At 40.9% G+C, this 27,137-nt stretch overlaps 1 protein-coding gene across 2 annotated transcripts in view; it reads right to left on the bottom strand.

Annotated features, from left to right (window-relative positions):
- Positions 1–27,137, bottom strand: part of ASCC3 (activating signal cointegrator 1 complex subunit 3) — a 205,333-nt gene that overhangs the window by 161,810 nt on the left and 16,386 nt on the right. For both annotated transcript variants that reach the window (XM_077926143.1, XM_028723051.2), the window contains 4 exons: positions 18,385–18,505; positions 17,117–17,324; positions 14,851–14,992; positions 12,305–12,430 (listed from right to left, as the gene is read on the bottom strand). In XM_077926143.1, coding sequence (XP_077782269.1) covers positions 12,305–12,430; positions 14,851–14,992; positions 17,117–17,324; positions 18,385–18,505 — 597 coding nt within the window. The remainder of the gene's footprint in view (positions 1–12,304; positions 12,431–14,850; positions 14,993–17,116; positions 17,325–18,384; positions 18,506–27,137) is intronic.

The following is a 27,137-nucleotide window of genomic DNA, read 5'->3' as shown; positions in this document are numbered from 1 at the left end:
CTTTCTCAATGAAAACTTTCCCACTTGTCATGTATTCCCAAATTCATTGTTACTTATGACTCTTGCTTGATTTGATAAGAATTAATTGCTCTTGAACAACATGTTTACCTAACAAAATAATATAAACAAGCAAAATGGAGAAGAGAATTGAACTTTGTGATGGCTTTAATTTGCCATTAAGTTTGTTCTTTCCCTGGACAGCTTGCCCATTTGGACTTTTATGGCTAAAGAAAAAGAATTGGGACAGTATAATTGTGCATTGATTAATGGGTATGATGCTGCCAGTTCTTATGAGTTGACTCTTTTAAAAGGTTTAGCAGCAGAATTCTAGATTGCTGTGTAACATCCACTTATTAAAATAGGTTTTGGGAAGATGATTTATGATGGTTGTGAGATATTTTATCCCAGCTTGTATTTGTCCCTTCAAGTCACACTTTGAATATGAAATACAAAGGAGTGAATATTCTCACTGATACCTAGTTGCCAGCTAACCTGTGGTGGTACGTTAGGTTTGTGCCTCAAAAGCATTGGGTTTAAATCTAATATCCCTGGAGGTCACAGAATGCAAGGAGCTCGCCTGTTTGTGGAGTTTATTGTTCCTCTACTCAGAGTTGCATTTGTTTTTACCATCCGTTGATCTGCTGAAATGTTCTGAAAAAATCCAGAGTCAATCTATTCTTCAAAATTTGCTAATAGTTAAGAATTTCTTTGCTGGACCACAACAATATCCACCTATTCCAGAATTCTGCAGCTAAGAAGCAGTTTAAACCTGGATCTCCTATAGTCAATCACATAATTGAGAGGATTTGATAATATATTAACCAACTCAAAAGCCCTGTGGTCCAATACGTATTTCCTTTGAACAAGGTTCTGTGGGACCTTAATGTCAGCCATGAAGTGTCCAATAGCTGCTTATTTCCTTCATTCCGCTGTTGATTCTGGCAGCAACATAACATCACATTTTCTATGAAAAGGCTCGGCTGGCGAGCAGTTGCACTTCTGGATCATGACAGGACACAGGAAAAGCCAATTAGCCACCTGCCAGCTAATCTTATGCCTACAGCCAACATTGTCAGGTCCTGTTATTGTAGATGAAAACAGTTCTGCTGTTTGTGTTACAAAAATAGTGATCTACCCTAGTTTCTCCTCTGTGCCACTGCAACAAGCAACAACACCCACTTGTTAGAAAAATCAAGTGGAGAACAGAGTGAAGATGGCAAATTAAAACTGGAATATAAAGAACAAATGCAAGACTATGTTTGGCCATGCAAACAAATTTAAAAATTCACCCACCCACGGTTGTCACTGTGACAAGACATGACCAAAGGCTTCTCTCAGCATCCCTGTCTCTCTCCTTCCTTAGATTTACACTAATAACCAAGCACTTGGATTACAAAAACAAACCAGCAACAAAGAACTGGGGGATTAGTACAACTCTTCCTTTAAGCTCATAAGCTACAGATGAATACATGTGCATCAGGACACATGAAACAAACCACAAGTTCAGGTTCAGATTCTGGCTTGTTTCATCATAGGCACAGCAAGAGTGTGGGACCAGCGCCTTGGGGGGTTCCACTCTTCATTCACATCAAATCAGTTTTGCTTTAACCTATAGTTTACTGGGAAATGCAAACTGGGCCACTGCTTTTATTTTTGCATGTTGCTGTATTCATGTTTCCCCACTAAACAAAATTTACTTTTGTTTGGGAAGAAAATAAAGAACCCTGTGGTACCTTAGTTAACCAAGTTATGGAGGCATGAGCTTTCATTCGCCATATGTCTACAGTGGTACCTTTGGTTATGAACTTAATTTGTTCCAGAGGTACGTTCTTAACCTGAGGTACCACTTTAGCTAATGGGGCCTCCTGCTGCCGCCGCTGTGCCACCACCACGCGATTTCTGTTCTCATCCTGAGGGAAAGTTCTTAACCCAAGGTACTACTTCTGGGTTAGCGGGGTCTGTAATCTGAAGTGTTTGTAACCCAAGGTGTTTGTAACCCGAGGGACCACTGTACTTCATCCCATGCACAAAGTAGACAGTGAAGGTGTTGAACACTGCTGTCACCCATGTTTGGGCAACGTTCAGAATAAACTGCAATGCATCGTAGATTAAGACTGCCTTTGAAGACATGTCAGAAGCTTCAATTGGTCCAACACTCAGCAACTAGGCTCCTAACCAACATGAAATTTAGAACAATGGTCACCAATTCTAAAACAGCTTCATGAGCTCTCCCTGCACTTTATAGGGGATAATCTATAACATTTTACTTCGGATCTGAATACTTCCAAGAACTTCCTGTTCCTATATGAACGAGTTGGCTTATCCGATCAGGAAAAACTCTTCCCAACCTAGTAAGGTAAAGAGAATGACCATCATGGATTGGGCCTTCTCTGTCAAGACATTAAGATTATACAATACCCTGTTATGAGTTGTTGACTCAAGGTGAAAACCCAGGCCTTTTAACTGAGGAACACTGTAAATTTATTTGGAGCCTGTTTTTAACAGTTTTAGCCTGCCTGCTATTTTACATGCTGTTTTAACTAATCCCCCCTTTTATATCTCTTAATTTAACTGTTTAAAAGTAATAAATTACAGACTCTCAAGAGAGCTATTAAACAAGGTGGAGTGCACAGCTTCCAAACAATGTTTAAAGCTACATTGGGGTGGGAGGAGATAAAAGCTCAACAACACATTCAACAAAATGCCAGGTCACTGTCGCAGGAGGTAACTTTGCTGGTATTCCCTACTTTTGCACAGCTTGAAATTAACAACATGAGAATGCACAGAGGAGAGTGGGGATTAACTCTGTGTCAACCATAACTAAACTACAGAGATATTCAACAGGTGCCCGATATGCTCATCCAAGCATATTCCACTCAGCCTTGCAATCACATTAGAAAACAAATGCGCTGTCTAGAAGAGCACCTGGTTAACCCTACTGCGCTTTAAGTTCTTGGAAAACATGATTTGACAGCAACAGAAGCACAAACTGGTTGGAAGGTGTGCTCAACAAATGTGTATTTACTGCGAAATAAAATGGTTGAGGAGAAAGACCGTGAGTGAAATTTCCTTCCCTACAGGCACTAACTAATGGCACAGCTTCCAGCTGTTCAGGCATGAGTCACGATTAAAGCTCTTAACAATCTTATCACTTTAGAGATCTCCACATGTACTGAATAATGATTTTCAGAGTACATATTTAACTTGCTTGTTCTCTTATGATGGGAGATAAACCACCTCCTTCAAGCTTGGTGCTACAGTATCTATTTAACAAAAAGGGGAAGAACTAACACACACTACTTTAAAGGGTAATTATAGCTGACAGAGATAATAAACGTTAACCCGTCAAGTAGGAGTGAGGCAACAGAGAATGGAAAGAACATTCTTCTGGGGGGAAAACACAAATGTCGTGAGCATCTACTTTTTAGAGTGCACTTATTTTTTTCTTGTTCTTTATCTCATGCAAAAGCAAGCTAGAGTAAGCAACTAATTATGCGTAAGCGTTCAGGATCCCAATAACTCTTCATCAGGTTAAATAATAAAAAATATAAGGCGGCGGGCATAAAGAAAAGGCTGTTCCTCAAGCCATATATGTATGTATTTTGTAAGCATCTTAAGGTGGAACATGAGAGAAAATTCAAACAAAGAAAACTTTTTTTGCCTTAAAAACTTGAAAACCTGCACAATGTTTTGTGACATTTTGGTTGGTCTGATAACGATATTACCTAATGTGTATTTTGGTTCCGTCCCCCCTTATGGGTTGACCTGGTTACCTTTTTGTTTGTTTGTTTGTATCCTAATTTCAATCTCACAGCCCCAAAGCAGATCACCTACTGTGCCAAAATTAAAGCAAAAATGTATTAAAACTGATAATTTGACAAAATTAGTACCATTACAGCAGTTTGCACAGAAGGAAAATTGGGGGTGGAGACTTGGTAAAAGGCACATCTCATATTGATGCAAGCTATTTACTTTCAGGCAAAGAACATAGAAATACAAATATGGACAAGCTTCATCATGACAGTACCTTCTCTAATTTTGTGTCCTGCCATGACCCCCTGACACCCATTTTGTGCTATGCCCAACCCCCTTGGAAGTCATTTTGTAACTGTAACCCACTGTACTCTGAAAATCTGAAATGTGCCCACTGCATCAAAAAGGTTGACAACCCCTGTCATAGATGATATCAAGTTGTGGCATCCAAATTACAACTTCTGTTTGCACAAATGGAATATCCCCTTTCTTCCCCTGACAGTACCCCACTTCACCAGAATCTGCTACAGAAGATTGAGAGACCTTTTGGGAAGAGCATATGGTATGCCTATGGAAAACTCCACAAGCACATCTTGGCTGAGGACCCACAGAATCCTAACCCCACTTCATTCCACAGATATATCCCCAAAAAATGGCCCTATCTACGCCAGTCCTGGAGGTGGTGCAGCTAATTTCTTTCAGTTGGCTGCAATGGGAGAAGAAGAACCCCCTCAAAAAGGCAAAAAAAATTAAAGTCTCCCACCTCTCACCCTGGCTGCTATGCGCTGATAGGGCTTAGATGTGATAGTTTCCCCCCAAGAGATTCCCCCCCCCAACAGTAAAACACCCATAAAATTCCTCTGTAAACTCTGTAAACATTGTTTCTATTTTAAGTGTGTTTTATACTTTGAAACATTCTAACAGGCAAATTCTCCAAGTACCTAAAACATTATCAGATGTTACAGCCTGTTCTGGAAAAGAATAGTTTCCCTAATAATTATCATCTATAATTTTTTAGGGCACATTACGTATATGTTCTTAATGTCTAAGACTGAAACAACAAGATGGCAGTTCATTATTGTTATGAACAACATACTTTTAATATGAAAAACCTTTAAAATAATTAAGAATGTTTCTACTGTTTGTATCACTTTCATCAAGCGTGCTACACAGAAATCTTTACTCCAGTTAATAACAGTGTTCAAACACTAGTTGTTTCCTAGTAATTATATGGGAACAAAGCAGAAACTTCATGTTTCCTGAAGTAGAAGTTACACAACGCTTGCTTTTAGAAAAACTGAGGAAAACTCTGTACATTTTAATTTCACCAAACATTTCCCTGTTTTTGTTTTCAATGTGAACAAAAATGAGGTGTGGATTTTTATTCTTAGCTAGAACAAATTAAAAATCAAAATTAAATATAATTTGTGAAGGTGAAAATGTATGGCTATAATCTGAAGTACAGCCTTAGTATGCAAAACATCCCTGACTAAATTCCTGTCATTTTCAGGTAGGGATAGAAAAGATCCCTGTCTAAAACTTTGGAGAGCCACTGCTGGTCAGTGTAGAGCTGGGGTGGAGAACCTGTGGCCCTCCATATGTTGTTCGACTACAGTTCCCATCATTCCTGACCACTCGCCGTGCTAGCTAGGCTAGACGGGAATTGAAATCCAGCCACGTATGGAAGGCCACAGGTTCCCCATCCTTGATGTGGACAATACTGAACTAGTTGGATCAAGAGTATGACTCAGTATAAGGCAGCTTCTATGTTCCTGTTCTAGGAAACAAGTAAGAAGGTTGTAGAATGAGGAACAAGAGGAGCAAAGATACACTGGGAGTTTAACAAAACACATATGAACCCAGATCAACAATTGGACTGACTCAAGCAATTCCATGACATTTGCTTTAACAGCTATATTTGAGTCCCAAGAATTTTGAATATTTATTCCTCATTTACTGGTGGTAAAATACATTTATATGTCCAGTGATTTTGAGCATCTCTGGGGCTGGTCCTGGGTACCTCCATTTATTAACATGGATTTCACCCTCTGATCAGGGGCACTCTTTTGTTGGACTTCAGCTTCCATCAATTCCAGCCAGTTTGGCCAATGAAAGGGGATGGAGTTGTACTGCAGCAACATCTGAAGCCACATGTTCTTCACCCCTGCATAAACCCAACCCTTCAGACTATTAGCAATTCACCACCATTACCACTTCAATCCAGAACTCTCCCTATTTCCCACATACATTTCAGCTACAGCATGGATTGAGACGCTCCAGCTAGCACCCTAGTTTCCCACTGGTTTACATGATACATATTATGTGTCCAGTTTTGTCTCTGGACCAGCTTCAGGCTTGATGAGCTACAATGCATTCTGAGCTAAAAAGTTTCAAACTAAATGTTTATTTTTACTTGTTTGTAAAGACTCTCCTCCCTGAAAGAGAGGGGAGTGGTTGTGGACGGGAGCCCGAACACCGCTCCTAGCAGGGGGCGTTGCCCCCTGCCTCCAGCTCACCTGGCTGGCACTCACGCCCCCCCCCCGGTGGCCGTCCAACCAGGTGCCATGGGGGGGCGTGTCCAGCAGCCTTTATGCTGCAGTGCCAGCCTCTCCCCGGCCTCATTTCTCTTTGTCGTCCTGTGCGAGTCACCCACCCTCCACTCCCTTTGAGTTAGGCTTAGGTCATTGGCCTTGCTATGGACCTTAGGTTGGTCGCCCCGGTTGTCCGGGGGGCCTGGTAGGAGTTTTTCCATTTGGCATTAGGCTTTTTGGTTTTTTCGCCTACCTCGTAGCAATCGTCACAACTTTTTGGTGGTATTGGTGGGTAGGTTAGGCATTGGAATAATGTGTTGTGGTGTGTCGAAGTGCTAGGTGTGGCCATCGCCTATGCCTTCAATTTCTAGGGGTATTCCGTTAATGGAATCTGGCGGTCGTGTATTCCGTCCAATGCCTGCTTGGCGGGAGGCCATGGCACGACCCTCGGTGACATCAGGGGTGAGCCTATAGTTGGATTAGCATCAACAGGTGATGAACCCCTGGTGAATAAACCCACTTGTTTCGCGATCCAATGCCTAAGCCAATACCTTTTCATTGCTGTAATCAATAAAGTTGTGGCCTTTTCTAGCCCATTAACCTTATATCACGTGTCCCTGTGTCTTCATTTTACTTCGCGGGGGTCGGGTCCTCGAACCACAACTGCACCTTTTGTTACACTAACACAGGAACAGCAAAGAGAGAAAGGGAGCCATATTCAACTGGACAATAAACCATGGAATACTAACTGATGTACAAATAGAGAGCATTGATTACAATCAATAATGCAAATAGAAGCTTTCTACTTGGTAATTAATACCATGATTAAAATCAATACCCATGAGTCCTATGGCCATGTCCCTTCATCACCAATCCCCGATTTTATAGGTATGTTTTAAATTTTTTAAAGCATATTAAACCATTTTTTTCTTTTTTAAAAAAAGATGAACACATTAGGAAATACTCCACAGGAACCAACACTTAGCATCTATTTTCTACACTAACTTTTTTCAAGATGTCTGCATAGCTCTCATGAATACATTGTGCCTGGACAGTAAATGAAGGTGTATTGTTGATTAATATGAACTCCCTACTCACTGTTCTTTCATTGCACTGTTCTAATAAAGTGCATCTTGCTATACAAATGTACATGATTCTTGTAGACCAGTGTTTCCCAACCTTGGGCCTCCAGCTGTTTTTGAACTACAATTCCCATCATCCCTGACCACTGGTCTTGCTAGCTAGGGATGATGGGAGTTGTAGTCCAAAAACAGCTGGAGGCCCAAGGTTGGGAAACACTGTTGTAGACAGTGATACTGCATCCATTCCAACAAAATGCATCAGTCTATATAAGCAATTTTTGGTTTTTTGGTTTTTGAATGCTGAAACCCTCTTTGGAAGGAATGGAGGTACCTGAATCCAACTTTACCCCCTCACTTCTCCCATACTGATCAGCACAGGATTCTGGATATTGGACTGGGCTAGAAAATGCAACTGGCAATTTCTTAAACCATGGTTTGAAGTTGGTTTAAGTTCCTGGCTTGTACTGAAACTGATAAGTATAATTTTCCACTTAAGACTAAGTGGGAACCCTTGGTTATGATGTAGATTTCCTTGTTGAAACTGCAGTTCACCACATAAGGAGGTCTGAATGGGCTGTATGTGTGATCAAAAGGCTTGTGCATATCTTGCATTAATGAGCAAGCATAGGCCCACAGTGTGGTTCAAGGTTTCATGCAGCTGAAGCCATCCTGGGGAGAGTGGCTCTGTAAGCCCCTGCTAAATAAATGCAAGTGGTCCTGTGATAGGGTCTCATCCAGTATTGAAACCACCTGCCTGATAAAGCCCAGCTAGCTGCAGCCAAACAACTTGCTAGCAACCAAATGACTGGGAAGTTCGTGCCAGAAGATAATCAGCCTAAGAATAATGCCTAACAACTATTTTCAAAACTTGCTTTTATAAACATTTCAGATATGTGGCCCCAATACGTCTAGGCAGAAGGAAAAAATAGCACGACTTCAAAAGAGGAAGAAGATAAATTACTATATTACATCAGAATATCTGAGCAAAAATGAAGGTCATTAAAGCTGGATTTTATGCTATCCGGACAGCTCTTAAAAGATGCATAAATAGCATTTTAAAATTTTCTCTTCTTAATAATGTACATGGTTATATAAATGACTGCTATATATAAATACACCCCATCCTCCCCGTTACCCTCCGCAAACAATAACTTGTTCTGCATTTTCAAAATCAAGTAGTCCTGCCATACCAAAAAGTGATAGTGCTCAGTTAGCTCAGGAACTTCTCTAGTGCACGATATGCACCTTTCAAAAAGTGCTTCTTTTGTCATCAGAACAGTTTTAAGGGGATGTGGAGGTATGCAGGAAGCAGGGGAATCAAAGCTTGCCTCCTTGCCCTGTTATGCCAATGGATTTCTTCCAATACCAGACAGACAGAGCACTGGTAACTCCCAATAGTAAGGAGTTCCAGGTTATTAAAATAGTGGTAGAAGAAATGTACACTCTCACTCCTATCCCCTCCTGCTTGTTTTGCTACAGAATGTTGATATGGCTGCACACACAGCAACAATATTCTTCAAAAGACATCAGTTACTGTCAAGCTTTCATGAAATATCTAAAAAACAATAATGATTGACCTCATTCTTCAAGGGAACCTAAGAAACAGTCAAAACATCCTGAAGGGTGACGTCAAAAGTAAAATTTATACATTAATATGTCTGCCTTCAACCAGCCCTGCTTATTAACTAAAACCATAAAAGCAAGAAAACATTACGGAAAGAAAATGAGGGTATTGATTTTGTAATCATTCCTAACCATTATGCAAAGAAAAATATGTACTTTTTTATATTTAGCCCATCGATTAATTACAGCAAGTGAAAGAAAATGGAAATGACATGAAACAAGGAAATAAATCCTATCACAGCCATCCACTTTAGGTAACAGTAGAGCCATTCATCAGCAACATGGATGTGTTAGGTAAGCCTTAGGAGAGCGGTGAAGAGAACAGGTTTAACCTTGTATCGCAGCCCTGTAAATAGTTTCAAAGCACTGGCCTACACACTCCCATTCTAATGCTACATATCACCCTCTGCCTGCCGGCTCCTTGCTTGCACCACAACAGCATTCTGTTTTTGAGGAAGAAAGAGCATAGCGGAAGGCATGATAGCATCACAGCAGTCTGGCCAGCCCAGGATAAACCACTGCTAAGCTTTGCATTAGGCTAAGAAAGACTACCACACAACCAGTCTTGGCTATCCTACCCGACAGGAAATAGGACTGGTCTTGACAGTACCCCTTTCTTTCATATCAGCAGTTTGCTCTGGCAAAATGTCAGAGAAACAGCAGCATGGGCTTTGAACTGCTTTGTCAGGCTGGCAAATACTAGGCCTGTAAAAGCAGCATAAATTACCTGTGGAAGGAAGGGCAGGCCACCATTCACTTGGTCAGCAAAGGAAAAGAAAAAACTTCTCTTTGTCCCAAGTAAGCAGCAAGATTTTAATACCTTAAAAGCACACACTTCAGGGATGCATCAAGTAAGCATGTTATACGGGAAAGTTTAGCAAATTTTACCATTTTTCTTTTTAGTCTGTTGATCCCCCACTGTCGTGGGGACTGCCTCCAAGGCAGGCTGGACTGGAAGCCACAAGTTTCAAAACATTATAGATCAACTGTTATCCAACCGCATGCATATTTCTAGGGACCCTTTGCGTTTTAAGCAAAATGTGTGAAGGTCATCCTTTTAATTACTATGATGCCAATACAGTGGTGCCTCGCAAGACGAAAAGAATCTGTTCCGCGATTCTCTTCGTCTAGTGGTTTTTTCGTCTTGCGAAGCAACCCTATTAGTGGCTTAGCGGATTAGCGCTATTAGCGGTTTAGCGGCTATTAAAGGCTTAGCGGCTTAGCTGCTAAAAGGCTATTAGCGGCTTAGAAAAAGGGGGGGGGGAGCGGAAAAAAATCGCAAGACTCGCAAGACGTTTTCGTCTTGCAAAGCAAGCCCATAGGGAAATTCGTCTTGCGAAGCAACTCAAAAACGGAAAACCCTTTCGTCTAGCGGGTTTTCCGTCTTGCGAGGCATTCGTCTTGCGGGGCACCACTGTACTTCAAAATCACATGTAATTTTCAAATAAGAGATGCACTCTGCCAAAGTATGAAATCCTGCAATGGGTACTAAAAATCCCAGCTCAACTTCTACCAAGCAGCTTACACGACTATGTTCCATTGGATAAAAATGTTGGGAGAAGCGTAGAGGAAAAGGTCACAAGTACAATAATGTACCTCCTTTAGCTCTGAAGGCTTATGGCATAGCATTTCAGTTTTCCATCTGCCATTGGAATCTATTGAAAACCAGTTGACAGATGTCCTTTTACCACCTACTGGGCATTGTGTAACCAAAATTAAGCACTTGTGCTTTTCTAAGTGAAATCAGAGAGCCCAAAGTGCTAAACATTTGCTGGATGATGCCCAAAAGCTAATGCTAGAAAAAGTCCACATCAAACATTCTGTATTATTGCATAATTAGTGCAATAAGAGGAGAGGTATGTAGAAAAAAAGAACTATGACCTGAATCAGAGAGAAATGGATTTAAATTCCTGTTCAGTGGTTGTCTTGGTTACATCTCTGACTCTTAAGACTAGCTTGTAGTGCCTCACAAACAGCTGGAGGTCAAATGTTACCCCCCCCCAATATTATACTTTTCTGTGGCTCACTTCATAACTTCATGTTCTCAACATCCCATCATAAATTACCATGTGGCAATCCAGCCTCACCATCCCAAATCTTGAGGAAAATCTAGATTTATTCTTACAGCTAGATTTATTCTTCACTAGTTTTAGTACTAGCAAAATGAAAAAAGAAACTCAAAACTATACACACAAGGTGCTAGGTGTCAAAGAAACTGTCCAAAATGTAGGTTGCTAGTTAATTCATGTCTACAAATACTTAAACCAGAACCTCTTATTGCCATTTCTTGCAGCAAAGGAGCACAGAGGGGAAACTGTTTATTTCCCCAACAGACAAATCCCTTAATGTCTCGACCAACAGTATCAGGGGTCAACAGTATCCCACAGGTTTACAAAGCCTTTTTACAAACAAAATTAAATCTCTGTGCCCCCACCCCCAGTTAAAACCTCCTTGTGAAAAACCATAACTATTTTATGTATGTTTTTGTAGTTGTTTATACTTTACATTGTGGGGTATTGCCAGCCCCAATTTCTTATTTGCAACTATGGTGTATTGCTGGAAAAAAGAAAATTCTCAATGAAGGCATAATTCTTTAACTTGCACATTATGTCATGCTTATTACCTACCCTTGAAATAATTTAATTTTCTGGTTTTTGTAGCATGCATTTGACACACAGACACCTGCATCCAGACTGATTAAAGATTATGTATTGACAGAGGGTTAAGGCAGATTACATTATGAAGTTTTCAACTAAAGATAACAAAATTGCAGTCTATAAATAATTACTATATTCTCTTCCTGTTTCTTCCATCTTGAATGAATGAATTGATTGATTTCGGTCACTGACCAGAGTGATCTTGGATTTGATCTTCTACCGCCTTTTCCACCCCACCCAATAAATGCAAGCATTTGTCTTTTTTCTACTTATGCCATGCTGTAAAGTGTTAGAACATGTGAGAACACCATGGCTTGAATCCAGAGAAGTTCAAAGAAAGCTTGGCTTGCACAATGGGGCCTTCTTGCCCTTTCGTCCCCACTGCAACCTTCTGTGCCTGCAAAAAATCCACTGTTGAGTGCTGACAGTGAGAGATGTGGGGTGGGATGGGGAAAGGGGGTGGAATGGGGTGGGGGTGCTCAGTGACGTGCAGCTTATCCAAAACAATCCTTGATCCAACCTGATATCAATATTAAACCACACACAAAAACTGAATTTATCTTTTTCTTCCAAACACGCCTGATTCTATACTGATACAATGGAACAAAAGTTTGTATACATGTTCCATAGCACACCACAAAAGTTAAGTTTTCCTCACCTCATCCAAATCGTTAATGTAAACTGGTTTTTCCTCCAAACCAATAGGCATCGGTTCGGTGTGAGGGATCTTTACTTCTTCATACATTTTGTTATTTTCTCTCTCAATACCTTCTGGCAGAAGCATCTGTGAAAATTAAGCAGGAGAAAAGAAAGGGGGAAAACAACTTAAAAATAATTAGCTGAATAAATAATGTTTTGAAAACCCTCCACAAACAGGTAAAAATCAGTTTGAACAGAGTCCGGAAATAACACAGCTAGCATCAAAAAGCACAAAGTAGCAAAAACTTAGCAAAACAAGTTCCTGGAATTCCATGGGGGAAAATCAGTCCCATCTCCACTACAGATTTTAGGGGATTATTTGGGGGTTCTCCAAATAAACAACAACAACAACCCAGTTTTACATGAAGGTTTCAAATAAGCCTTCTAGAGGAAAGAGAGAGATCAAAAATCTATATAGAACATCAATTAAATCTTTATGGAAATCATGGTAAAATTGAATCTGTATGCTGTTATTTATTTCATTGCTTCAATTATATTAACTCCAGAGAAAGGCTTCTGCTTGTAATTTGATTTAATCTTGATTAAAGATATCCTCTTAGACAGTAGAAATACAAAGTGAAGTAACTTTCCAAGTGGTAAAAAATGTGTAAGCAGCCCAGAAATTGAGTAAGTGGTTTGGGGAAAGTCATACCGATGATTACAAAAAATGTGCATCTGCAAGGTATTTTGTTTCTTGTTGTTTATTTCATGAAATGTATATACCGCTTGATTGTAAAAAACCACACACCTTCAAAGCGGTTGCAATACATGTTTTAAACGCTTGCATTTTGGGTGGTAGTGACCAGTTAAGCTAACCAGATTTATTAATTCTGTTAGGACAGGGGTCTGCAACCCGCGGCTCCGGAGCCGCATGTGGCTCTTTTACACCTTTGCCACGGCTCCGGGGCAGATACTAGTGAGGGGAGGAGGCGCATTGTGCGCCCCGACACTCCCCACTGTGTCGGGCGCTGTATGGCTGTGACGTCGCATGGGGGTGGTGCGTGCGTTAGTCACGCACCATCCTGACGCCACCTTCCCGGTTTTGCAGCTCCCAGTCCCCCCCCCCCTTCAGAAACGGGTCCAAGTGGCTCTTTTTGTCTTAAAGGTTGCAGACCCCTGTGTTAGGAAAAGAGCATGAACTACAAAAATTTCATATTACTTAATTCAAGCTTCTGGTGGACATGTTCTGTGCCGCAAAGGCAAAGGTACAGAATCACTAAGCATCTTTCATTAAACTGACCACTACTTTGAAAATATTGCCACGGGCTTATTTATTTACAGAGAAGTCTATTTCAAAGCACAAAGTCCTAGATCACCTGCATGTCCTGTTTCATAGTATCTTCTCTTAGATGGTGCTGAAAAAGGAATTCGGGAAGGAAAAGGCTACCACTGCTTACTAACCATGATGGTTTTGTTCCATTACCACTGGCTGATGCTCTATGCCTTTGAATGTCAGTTGCTGGATTTCGCATGTGCGAAGTGAACTGTTGTGCTCAGATCCTGCTTAGGGGCTTCCCAGAGGCATCTGGTTTGCCACTGTGATAACAGGATGCTGGGATACATGGGCCACTGATCTGATCCAGCTGGGCTGCTCTTGAGCTGTTTTGTGTTCCCTCTCTCTCTCTCTCTCTCTCTCTCTCTCTCTCTCTCTCAAACCACATTTGGAGGCATGCTGTAGGTTTCACACTCCCTCATACCCTTCTCTCTCCTCCCCCCACAACTTTCCCCCTGGCCCCCATTGTAATGCCAACAAAATTTCACGGCCAACAAAATTTCTCTACCAACCCTTTAAGCAAGGTTTGCAGATGTGTTTTCAAACTCTACCTAAAAGCCAATCACACCTGTATTGAAACACAGATGGTATGGCATGAAATCACATGCGAAATCAAAGGAGAGAAAGTGTGAGCATGGGACACTTGCCCAATCTCTTACCTATGGCTAGGAGGTAGAGAACAGCGCTTGTTTCTAATTAACATGGAGCTCTAAATCCAAAGGCTGGATTTGGAGGACGAATGCATTGTGCACTGTTTCAGCTGGGAAAGACTTGAAATGCTGTAACCTGAGAGCCACCAAAACCAGCTCCACTCAGGAACAACTTTAATTCACAAGCATAATGTGAAAGCTTGTAGCAATGTCTTTAACTGCTGGGTGGTCCATTGTATATATAATCCCACCAATAGTCCTTAAGAGGATTGTTCCACTTTCAATATTCCAAGAAAAACAGCTGAGTATGGCAGAGGCTGCCAAGACCTCAAAACCACTTTAGTGGAACTAACGGCAATGAATTCAGCAGGATCTCTCTGGAATAAGTGACTTCTGGCTGTCACCAAGATTACCAAACATGCAAGTGTTCATTGAGTAGGGGGAAATATTATTAAATCAAAGTGAAGACAAATTATTGCCTCCTTTGAGTGGAAAATGTGTTTCTTTTCAATATACAAATGGTTTAAAACAAGTTTCATACTCCCTCAAATGCAGAATTTAAAGCAAACACCCAAAGCATACCTTTGATCCTCCAATAAATGCTGAGGTTCTCCTAGCTTCAGCTTGAGAGTCGTAAACGTGAGGGTAATGAATTTTTTCAAATTCTGTGTCTCGCTGTCTGCCCAGCACTGGCATTGTGCGGGCATTCAAAAGTGCTTGTTCTCTGTAATCACAAAATAAACCACATTATAATCAAGAGGTTATATTATGCAAACTCAGCAAAACATTTACGTGTATTATAGTTGTTAGAAACACCTTTTACTTGGGCAAACCTGTATTATAAAATGAATGAACCTCCTATTGAAACACACAGGAACTATGAAATTTCTCTCAGTTGCTTTTTAATTCAGAAAACATATCAATATAGAATAACTTTTCACAGCCTGTTTGGGAGTGTTTTTTTAATTATCTACTGGTTTTCCAACTTTTCTTTTTCTTTTTAAGTAGGTATAAAGCCAGAAGTTTCAATTAAATTTGGCTTTCTACAAAGGAGACTAACACCCAAAGCTGACTGCTTAGGCGAATTCACATGGAACCTTCCTCCCACCATGCAAATTCAGCTTCAAAATAAATATTCGAAAGAGAACAAGTGCGACCTGAAACAAAACGTTACAGTAGGTAGGACTAGCAGCCATTCATGCCCTCCTGCAGGATACACCATTCCATATCCCCTCTTGTTTTTTGTTCCTGTCCCTCCCACATGAGCCAGCATTCCATGCCGCTTGGTGGTTCACTCCTGGTATATCAGACAAAGGCGCAATAGTTCCCAAGAACATTTTTTGAATGTTGACCCTGACAAATCACAAAAAAGCCAGTTGGGAGGACTGCAAGAAACTTGGGCCAATTCATACACTGAGCAGCTTTTATAGATGGGAGAAGAAGATTGACAATAAAACTTTATGGTGGAGAAAGATGGAGTCCTATCACTCATATAGCATCTAAGCTAAAATATTACTTGCACCAAAATACTGATGAGTAAAAAGTAAGCAAAATGTAATATGCTAAACCCAACACTGTGCAAGGAGAGGAGTTGGGTGGAAAAGAAGATTGTAAAATGCTGGTCAAACCAAGAGCTCTCTCTTCAGGAAGTAAATAATGAATGGTGCTCGTCTTAATTAAGGTGGTGATCAGAGGGTGAATAGCCCAGAAATTTCCACTGGACAGGTACATACAGGGTTAGAGAAAAGGTTGAAGGGGCAAGGGAAGTAGAAATAACAATGGAAAGAAGAAAAAGCTTTTGGCTTCATTATTACACACCTTACTGTTCCTTGACGAGTCTCTAATTGTAGCCCAACATTCACTGCCCCCCTGACACCTTTCTCCCTCACTTCCTCCACTGTATTTCCTCACCTTCTCTCACTACCTCATCTTTCTCATCTTTTATATTCTCCACTTGTACAGAGTAAAGGACGCAGCCTGCCCATTAAACGACATGCCCCCCTTGGTTTCTGGCATACGCAGGAAGCCTGGCAACATCTTTTAAAGAGGGGAGGAGGTTCTTCCTTCAACAAAGAAAAGGGAGCTGGCAAGGGTAACCGCTGTTCCACTCACAGCTGGACTGGAGGGAAGCTCAGGTGATTTTCAAGCAAGAGACAGGCCTAGCTTAAACAAGGAAGAGAGTGCAGCTGTGTTCTGACAGCTAGCTAGCATCTCTCGCCAGCAAGCAAGAGTTAGTGGCCAAGGACAATCCTCTGCCACCAGAGATATCCGCTAGCAGCACAGTGGTGAAAGCCCCAAAATGGGCTGGTTCCAACAAATATAGGGGCAAAGTGAGGGCCATTCCATCTCCCATTCCTTTCTGCACTGATGCAAAGTCTTTACTATTGGAAGGGATCATCCATTCTTTCTTACCACTCTGCTTCCACTAATGTACCTGTCTAAATACATCCTATTAATAACAAATATTGTTATTAAGCTTTCTGCACGCCCCACTCCCCATCCATAATACAATGGCAATGTGAAAAAGGACTGATCTAATGATGAGACAGATGGTTTTAATACACTGAATAGAGACCTTATATGTTTTAAACTAAATGGACAGTACTCAAATATGATAGGGTGCCTTTTGCATCTTTACCTCTAACCTGTGTGGGTTAGACTGTGGAGAATATAATTAGGCAGATCACTGCTCTTTTGTTTCATAACAAAAATAATCTGTAGTTGTAATAAAACATACCCTGAAGGTCAGGTCTATCTAATCCCTAAAGATGCACTAAGAGAGAACAAATGCTTACTATACATTAAAAGTTAACAAGAACAGCATTTTTCCACTGATGGCATTTATTACCTTTGACTGCGGAGCTCTTTGGGATCAAAGCACATTCCTCCATCGACAAAAACGTCTCCATCCTCCCCACTTCGTTTTTCTCGCCGGGCGTTCCGCTTTTCTTCACGACGACATAGTTTCATTAACTGCTTCTCTTGTTCAGACTGAATTGTTACTTGACAGCCATAGTTGGGCTTAGTGTTTTCTCCAGCAAGCTTCCTGCACTGTTCTGCAACGTGGAAAAGGGTACAGCTATTTGTAGCATCATGCTGTCTGCTATGTGAGTTTTTAGCAAAGTTATTAAATTTCTAAGTAGCCTGGAACATTATTTTTTAAAGTTGGGGAGGGGGGAGCTTTCTTTTGAGAATGCTTTTAGATTTCCAAAATATTGTTAGGTTACTTGACACATTCTGAAACATTCGGTTCACCTCCCATACTGGGAAATAATTAGCATTGGGGTAAGGAAGGAAGTGGATACAGTATAACCAGCTTGTTTTCCACAACACATTCAACCTCATTTGAATGATTGAATCTTAGCTTAATAAACTGAGATAAGAACAAGCCTTTTGGCTGCATACACAGCCCCTTCACTCCTTCATTTACAGGAGTCATCAAACTAATCAGCAAGGCTTCCTATTCCTAGTTTAATCAAAACTAGGAAACTATGATTAATAGCTTCAGAATAAACTAGGAAATTAAGACAACCATGGTTTAATATCTTGGTTTGTTGTTGTTGTTGTATATTTCTTTATACCCCACCTTTCCCCCTCAAAGTCAGTTCCCAATAGCCCATTCCAAAGCTTGCCAATAATAGTTTCTCTATTTCTTTCAAACTATTAAAACTATAGTTACAGGAAGACTTTCTAGTTTTCAGGCTCATGCAAGGGGTTAAGAGGATTCATCGTGTTTCAACCTATTAAGCTGAGATGTGATTGTGTGTACTCTCCCTCACTATGAAACTATATACCCTTAACTGTGGAGTTACAGCAAACCCACTAATAATTGCTGACCTTCAGACAAGTTTTTTAAAAAAATTTACTAAAACTATGAACTTGGAAAAGGGGAAAAATTGAAGAATAAATTTGTGATCTCAAGTTATTGTATTCAGCTTTTAAAATTAGAAAATGTGTTGTTGTTTTTTAAAAAATGCACACTAAAATAAGTTATTTTTGGATGTCTGCCATCCATACCCATGACCACCTCTTTCCCCTGTGTGAGTGGTGTTGCTAAGTATTGAACCAAGAATTAAGCCATGCAACTAGTAAAAACCCTGTGTGCTATTACTTTACCTTGCAGAGCCTGCAGCTTATAATCATTTGGTCCCGAGAAAGATCTCTCCACAATTGTTGATCTGTTCTGCAGGAGTTTCTCTATGAGTTCAAATCCCTCAGGTCCTAGCAGCTCAAACAACTAAAGAAATGGAAGGAAAAGCCATTGTCTTAGTATTATCAATTATTGGATGAAATATACATTACAGAATTGTACTTGTTCACAACTTCCAGGCACTAAGCTGTGATCAAGAATGCTAAGAACATGTGGAGCTCCCACGACCCATTATCACATATGCTGCTGCTATGTGTGGAGGATACTTCCATAGCTATGCTGAAGGATGCCCCCCAAGAGCTGATTTTCAGGAGTGAAAGTTTCTGTCCGTTTACACAAATAGATTCAACACGCTATCAAGCAGCAAGCATGCAGATGGCGGCTGCTCTCAGCACTGACAAAACTGACTGCTTACGAGGGATATTATGCAGAATCCAATCCAAAAGATGATTCACACATGGAAGCCCAAGTTCACACTAGTTTTCTGATTAGTGCTGGGAGATGAGTCCAGATCAATCAAGGCATTTAAAAAAGAGAGACTTTCTTGACACAATATCAGTTCTGTTGGCAGAACAGTTGATCTATAATATATAAATGGTAATCCAGACTTAACGGGTAGCGCGCGCACACACACACACACACACTGCTTTTCAGTATAGCTAAAAGCATAAGGCCAGATTCAGAGTTGAACCCCATTTAATACACATTCCTGCAGGTAAAGAGTGGGGAATTTTTCACCAATTCCACCACCACAAATGTTCTGCAGAGGTTTGACAAAACCTCCAGAAAGCTGTAGAAGGTGGAATGGGGGAAGGTAGGGAGGAAACCAGCGAAAATCACCTCCCTTTTCTGACCACAGGAGCACTCAAGAAGCAGAGCTTTGTAGAATGGAAATTCCACTACCAAATGGCAGCAGACATTTGCAGAGGGTGGTAGTGATGTCCAGATAGAACACATCAGCTTCCACATAAAACATTATAAAATGCCTGGAGACTACTAGGAAACCCCCCCCCCCGCCCCAAGACCATGCACATGTCCCATAGGGTCAGCCAACAACCCCTCTCAGTTAAATCATGCTATTTATATGGAAGTAATGGTAATTGATCCCTGGTAACAAGTCAACTGATCTGAGGGAAGTAGAGCATGAGACTCTATCCCAGGATTGTGGGTTTGAACCCAAAATTGGGCAAAATATTTCTACACGGCAGTGACTTGAACTACATTATCCTCGTGGTCCCTTCCAACTCTACAATTTTATGATTCTACTTATAGATTCTACTTATAAGCTGAGGGTTGCCAAACATATACATTTGGCACATTCATACTTAATACGTTAAATTTACACCTAAAAAAGGAAACATAAAGGTTTCCTTTACCTTTTCCATTACTGACACTGCCTTTTCATACATAAAGACACATCTGGATCAGGCTTGCACAAATGAAGTGATTGTTCCAATACTGCAAAGTTGACACAGCCTTCACTTCTTTCACACAAACAGAGGCATGGAAATCCTTTGTGCAACATGTCAGAAAATGTATGATTAACATTAATTAAGATTGTTAAGCTGTGATACTCCACTATCAAAACTCCAATGAATCACAGTAATCTCGTGAACTACGCATTTCAAAATGAAGCAACCCTCCCAGTAAAGCTGTAATTATTAGTAGTACCATGACACTATTTTGATAAGTTTAGAATGAAGTGACATAGGTAGAATCATTTTCAGAAACAAGAGAAATTATTGCCTTTACACTGCATCGCCTGTATACTGAACACCATTGGATATTATTTCTTCCATGGCATATGAAAATCACCTTCCTGGCCATAGGCAGATGTCTAGATCAGGAAAAGCCAATTCAGCAGCCATGAAATGCTATTCAGACTTCCAACTTCCATCTGCCCTAGCCAGTGTGGTCAAGTGCCAAATGTAACATCTGGAGGGTGCTACATTGGCTATCCGTCGTCTAGAGCAACTGTATTTTATATAAGAAAATATATTAGGATCCAAAGCACAGCATGCTCAAAAAATCTTTGAGCTTTTATTTTTCAAACAGCAACCAGCAAGCCACTTTTGAGACCCTGAGGGCTTTAAAAAGCAGCTTCTCATCATATGGCAGGAAAGTCTGCTGGGAAAAAAAAAGACAAGGAAAAGTGTACCTAAAGCAGATCTTTGGATCTCAGCCACTGTATCTGCATCCATTTTCATCAGTTCTAGCAAACCACTAAAAGACTGAAATTCCCAACCCCATTTGCTACTAAGTAACGTGTGGAGATCTGCCAGTTGATATAGGTCTATATGGCCACATGTGAGATGGGAAGGTGTGGTGGAATGCTACATGAGGAAGAAAACACAAAACAGGGTCCAGAATAAGTGCTGCATTTCCAGACTCAGTCATATGTGCCAAAGGATTTCTACGCACGGCTGAACTTGTAAGCATAGCAACTGTAAAAGGTATATCCTACTAGAAGCTTTAAGATTACATGACACATGTCTGCATCCTACGCTGCCAATTCCAACCTGTTTGTGTAAGGTTGTTTGAACCGCAAGATGATCACATGCTCCTTAGACATATGAGATGTGTGGACCCCTGTCAACTTTGCCAGCAGATATAACATACCATAGCTGTACTTGTGACACTGTCCAACAATGAACTATTAAAACCATTAGGGACCACCCCCATTAGATCTCCCATGCGTCTTCAACACATGAATGAAAATACCAAAAGGAGACACTTCATGTCTGAGGGGGAAAGCTCTACTTCTTTTCGGTCCACACAAGTCAACAATAAAACTGAAGTCTAGAGTAGCTTTCTGAAGGATTGTGATTATGTTCAACTATGTTGTTACTGTGAGGAGGAATTAAAGTGAGGAGGAATTAAAGAACCTTTTCATGAGGGTAAAAGAGGAGAGCGCAAAATATGGTCTGAAGCTCAACATCAAAAAAATGAAGATCATGGCCACTGGGCCCATCACCTCCTGGCAAATAGAAGAGGAACAAATGGAGGCAGTGAGAGATTTTACTTTCTTGGGCTCCATGATCACTGCAGATGGTGACAGCAGCCACGAAATTAAAAGACGCCTGCTTCTTGGGAGAAAAGCAATGACAAACCTAGACAGCACCTTAAAAAGCAGAGACATCACCTTGCCAACAAAGGTTCGTATACTTAAAGCTACGGTTTTTCCAGTAATGATGTCTGGAAATGAGAGCTAGACCATAAAGAAGTCTGATCGCCGAAGAATTTATGCTTTTGAATTATGGTGCTGGAGGAGACTCTTGAGAGTCCCGTGGACTGCAAGAAGATCAAACCTATCCATTCTTAAGGAAATCAGCCCTAAATGCTCACTGGAGGGACAGATCCTGAAGCTGAAGCTCCAATACCTTGGCTTCCTCATGAGAAGACTCCCTGGAAAAGGCCCTGATGTTGGGAAAGATGGAGGGCACAAGGAGAAGGGGACGACAGAGGACGAGATGGTTGGACAGTGTTCTCGAAGCTACCAGCATGAGTTTGACCAAACTGCGGGAGGCAATGGAAGACAGGAGTGCCTGGTGTACTCTGGTCCATGGGGTCATGAAGAGTCGGACACGACTAAATGACGATGACAATGTTGTTACTGATATCAACACACTCCAGTTCAACAGTGCATGTGCACCAAAACTGAAGTAAAATGGATAAAACGAAGCATAGCCTTCGTTGCACAGATTATTAAGAGATACTTTTTCCCCCACAAAAAAACAAAACAAAACTCAGTTTTGCTATTAATATTAACTTTTGGTGACTTACAGATATAGGTTATAAACTTTAAAAAATCTTCTACTTATTTTTGCAAAAAAATGTCATTTTTCAAGACCCTAATTTTAGTGTCAGTTTTGTTATAAATGCCGCCACCACCATTTCAGAAGAAACCAATTGATTATATAGTGGATCAGAAGCTTTGCTCATGGTAGGACAAAAAGCAGCTGCAATACAAATGCTCCAAGTAAACCTTTGGTTCTGTTTCAACTAGGAAGAAAGGCAGCAGCTGGAAGGCATTTGGGAACATTGCATGTTGATTCATCTAGAGGGAGAGAAAGGGCACCAGCTAATATCTAGAAACTAAGCTTTGGATGCTATTGGAGAGCAGCTTGCCAGCAGGGAGCAGAGGTGGGCTGCAGAGTAAGATTTGGAAGCATCTGCTTCGGGACAATTAAAACCCAATTTCCCCACTGTTATAAACAACAGCGCATGCTAGATTTTCATACATTTTTCTGATATTAGAAAAAAACACCGTACATAGGCATGTACTAAAACAATTTGCGTTCTATGTAACGTAAATAAATGATACATTCCTACCAGAATACATTTCTTTACTTGATGATGTTGATCTACATTAAACCCAATTCCAGAAGCTTAGAATGCTAAATGTAAATTATAAAGCAGATTAAAAGTAGATTAAAGTAAAAAAAACAGCCATGGAGCACTGAAATTCCTTATGGGTTTTGCACATCTCTCTGTGCTCTTTATGAACCCCCATCCCCCTGCAACAGACTCCAACCTACTCTTCCTCCTGGCCTTGCCTGCTAGCTCTCAGGGGTAATCAAATTCAAATGTGTGATCTCTTCCTAAAATGAAAAGGCAAGGAGACATCTTTCAAGGCCCATTGGGCTGTTAAGTCTTGAACTTGGCCCCATCAGTCTCAGAAGAAGGGTATGTAATATGGAGAATCTGTTAATACACAAACTTCCCTATAGAAGATCTAGCTCAAGCCTTCCCCAGCCTGGTGCCCTCAAGGTGTTTTGCACTACCATCAGCAAATGACAGTTGTAGCCCAAAACATTTGGAAGTAGCTCCATAATTCTCCACCTAAATTAGCCAACTGGCAACAAACATTGCCACAACCACACTAGATCCAACAGATGGACATGATCTCTTTGTAGTGATGCAGTAAAATACACAATATTGTATTTTATCTACTCCTAGGCATTCATTAGCATCCCATCTTTACTGTACAGTGGCATGACTTTTTAGCTATTGTTACTTACTGAGAATGTCCTCATTAGCATTCTTGTACTTGAGTTTCCTCCCAGAGTCCACTCCTAAGTCAATGAAAGATTACCCTATGAAATCTAAAGACAGGTTAAAGGTAAAGGTAAAGGGACCCCTGACCATTAGGTCCAGTCGCAGACGACTCTGGGGTTGCAGCGCTCATCTCGCTTTATTGGCCGAGGGAGCCGGCATACAGCTTCCGGGTCATGTGGCCAGCATGACTAAGCTGCTTCTGGTGAACCAGAGCAGCGCACGGAAACGCTGTTTACCTTCCCACCGGAGCGGTAGCTATTTATCTACTTGCACTTTGATGTGCTTTCGAACTGCTAGGTTGGCAGGAGCAGGGACCGAGCAACGGGAGCTCACCCCGTTGCGGGGATTCGAACCGCCGACCTTCTGATCAGCAAGCCCTAGGTTCTGTGGTTTAACCCACAGCGCCACCCGCGTCCCAGCTACCATTAACAGGACTATAAATTACTATGAGGCTTTTGCCCTGTGTTTTTCTTTAAAAAACAACAACAAACATTCTGTAGATATCATTGCCGTAAATCTGTATTTATTTGAGTTTTCAATCTTCCCTATCCTCGATGGTGTGATGAAAGAACACAAAAAAGAAAACAAAAGCATTTAAAACTCTTGAAACAGATTGAGTTGGCTACAAAATAAGTGAGTCATGACCAAGCATGACTAACGTGTTCTCGATCCAAACCACAGTTCCAATTAAGAACTCATCAACTTAATGAGATTAGTAGAGAATACCCCCAATAAAGCATGAATCTTTATTAAGCATGAATCTCTTAAGAATCTTCTTATCACATCTATTCAATGGGCCACGATTCATCCCATCTGCAACAGGAAAATAAAGAAAGTGGCCTAACAAAGTTCTTGTAAACAGCAATGTGATACTCTTTATGCCAACACACTATATCCAATTATCAGCAACACATCTTGAATGAACATTCTTCCCCCATCCCCAAAAAGTCCCACCCCAGCAAATAAATCTATCTGTAGTAAAATCAGTACACTATTTAGGCAGTAATTCAGAAGATATTTATCCATGAAGATGTTCTGGTTCTTCAGTTTATCTGAAAAACAGAGTAATTTATCGCAACAAAGCAAGGAAACTTAAAAGAATTCAATTTCTTCCCTTTAGTGCTCAATATACAAAACAGCCCATAGATCTCATTTGGGTTTAAACCTTTAGGTCTGTGAAAAATGTGTCTGACAAAAATCTGTGCCCGTGAAACACACTTTCTCTGCACATGCACATTAAGCTTAAAATGGCAAAGAACTGCAAAGCACCTCAAACACTTCAAAGGGGGGAAAAAATCTAATAATAAAAGTACCTGAAACTATTAAGAGAGGCACCAATAAACAAAAACGGAGAAATCACATGTAGATACAGCCCACTAGGTTTACCTTGCCTGGACCAGTTCACTGCAGTGGAGATTCCTCTGTGGGCTGGATTGTGAGCGCATGCGCCCGCAATTTCCAGCGTCTGCGCAGACACGATTTCCGGCATCAGTGTCTGTGCAGACACAATTTTCATTGTCTGTGCATGCGCAGACGCAATTTCCGACACCACGGAAGAGAGTCCCAGTGCCACACTACACCGGTTTAGCGCACCAAGCGGGCGGCTTGGTTCGGGGGGCAGCTCATGGGCTGCTTAAATGACTCCCATGGGCTGCTTGTGGCCCATGGGCCTTAGGTTGCCCACCCCTGCATAAACTCATCCCCAGCGCTCTCTACCCTACTCAATAAAAAGCATTACTCAAATTAGCAGTTTGCATGACCCACCAAGAAAGATAATAGCACAATAATATTCAATACAGTAACAATTAATTGTGCATTTATTCAAAATTCAATTTGAACCAAATCATGCTCTGCATAGACTCACTAAAACAAACAAACTTAACTTGTCCACTGATTTCTGCATGTCTATTTCTGAGTTAGCCAGATCTAACCCAACCTATACAATTTTACGAAAAAGGCTAGGTACCAATATCTTGTTGCACAAGGGTCACCATGTTTATATACAATCGTTGTTAGCTGATGGTGCAAATTTCTCTGGTTAATTTCAGTAACAAATGAGATTCTGGCATACTAAAAAGACATGTGACCCAAAAGTTGCCAGATATATAAAGCTAAATAAATAAATAAAACTAATGCTCTTATATGTCAATAATTTCAGTGAAAAATGAGTATACTCAATTTTGGGCAGGACAGAAGCCATGATTGTTTATACTATATCTACTGTGGTGGTACAAAGTTCCATTGTCCTAGGCAAAATACAGATACAAAACGAGGATGTTTTCTGTTTATAGTATTTGTAAGCTCAACTTGGCGAACCAAACAAATGTTGTAGAAACAGCAGGATACAGAAATTAAATCGAGAGGAAACAATTATACAACATTCAACAGTGAAAGAGACAACCCCAGCTTATGTATGGATGCCATCACAGTAAGGGAAGTTCTGGCAGCGTGCTGTCTCCCAGCATGAGGGCAAAATATGAAGGTGTTTGCAGCTACTTAAAGTAAGCAAGTACTTGGAAACTCTACTGGATATCAACGCAACAGGAAAGATAGCAAAAGCCAAGAAAGGGCTTAAAAGCTGTTTGTGCTTAATACTGTCAAGAATGGGTAACTAGTGGAGGATTCCCAGAAGGTCAGTCACACTGTAAAGCAGAGATAGCCAACATGGTGCCCTCCAGATGTGGCTGCGTTCCAACTCTAATCAGTCCCAGCTAGCATGGCTAATGGTTAGGGATGGTGGATTTATTCTCCAATAACATCTGGAGGTACCACATTAGCTAGCCCGCTGGAGGAGTTATAATGCATCTTGAAGCAGCAGCAGCAGCAGCAAATAAGATGGGATCCACTAAGAATGAACAGAAAAGATGAGAGGAGCCCCTTCACTTGTGAAAAGCTGTTCAACATGATTTCTTCTTACAAGGAAAAAGCGAGCGCCAAGTTACATGCAGCACCAAATCATATGTAATCTTTCCCTGGGGACTTTGAAAACACCCCCACACAATGTTATTCCGTAAACTGATTTAACAAAAAGCAACAGGACCAGAGGGAGGGGGGAATGTCGGGGTGATTTTCAGCAATTGGAGAAAGAAAAACACAGGGGAAAAGGTTTTTAAGCTCCTCACCCTGCCATAAGTGTTCCGAGACACATTGTGGCAATCTCTCTGACTGCAGTTTGGGACACAAACACACCCTCACAGGACAACACTACAAGCAACATGCATATTACAAGTACAGTGGTACCTCGGGTTACATATACTTCAGGTTACATACGCTTCAGGTTACAGACTCTGCTAACCCAGAAATAGTGCTTCAGGTTAAGAACTTTGCTTCAGGATGAGAACAGAAATCGTGCTCTGGTGGCGTGGCAGCAGCAGGAAGCCCCATTAGCTAAAGTGGTGCTTCAGGTTAAGAACAGTTTCAGGTTAAGTACGGACCTCTGGAACGAATTAAATACTTAATCCGAGGTACCACTGTAGTCTGGTACCAAGAGCAGATACAGAAGGAAATAAAGATTTGAAAGAAGTTTTTATTTTTGAATGGAATTCTTTTACCAGTATGTTAACGAGTTCCAGCAGAGGGAGCTATGGTAACATGCCTGTAATTTGGAAAGGAACCAATTCAATGAAAGGAAGTACGGTAACAGAATGGTGGGAGACTCCAA

The sequence above is a fragment of the Podarcis muralis genome, chromosome 3 (genome assembly GCF_964188315.1).
Source record: "Podarcis muralis chromosome 3, rPodMur119.hap1.1, whole genome shotgun sequence".
NCBI lineage: Eukaryota > Metazoa > Chordata > Lepidosauria > Squamata > Lacertidae > Podarcis > Podarcis muralis.
The sequence above is the reverse complement of the archived record's forward strand: the minus strand, read 5'-3'. Positions and strand labels throughout refer to the sequence as shown.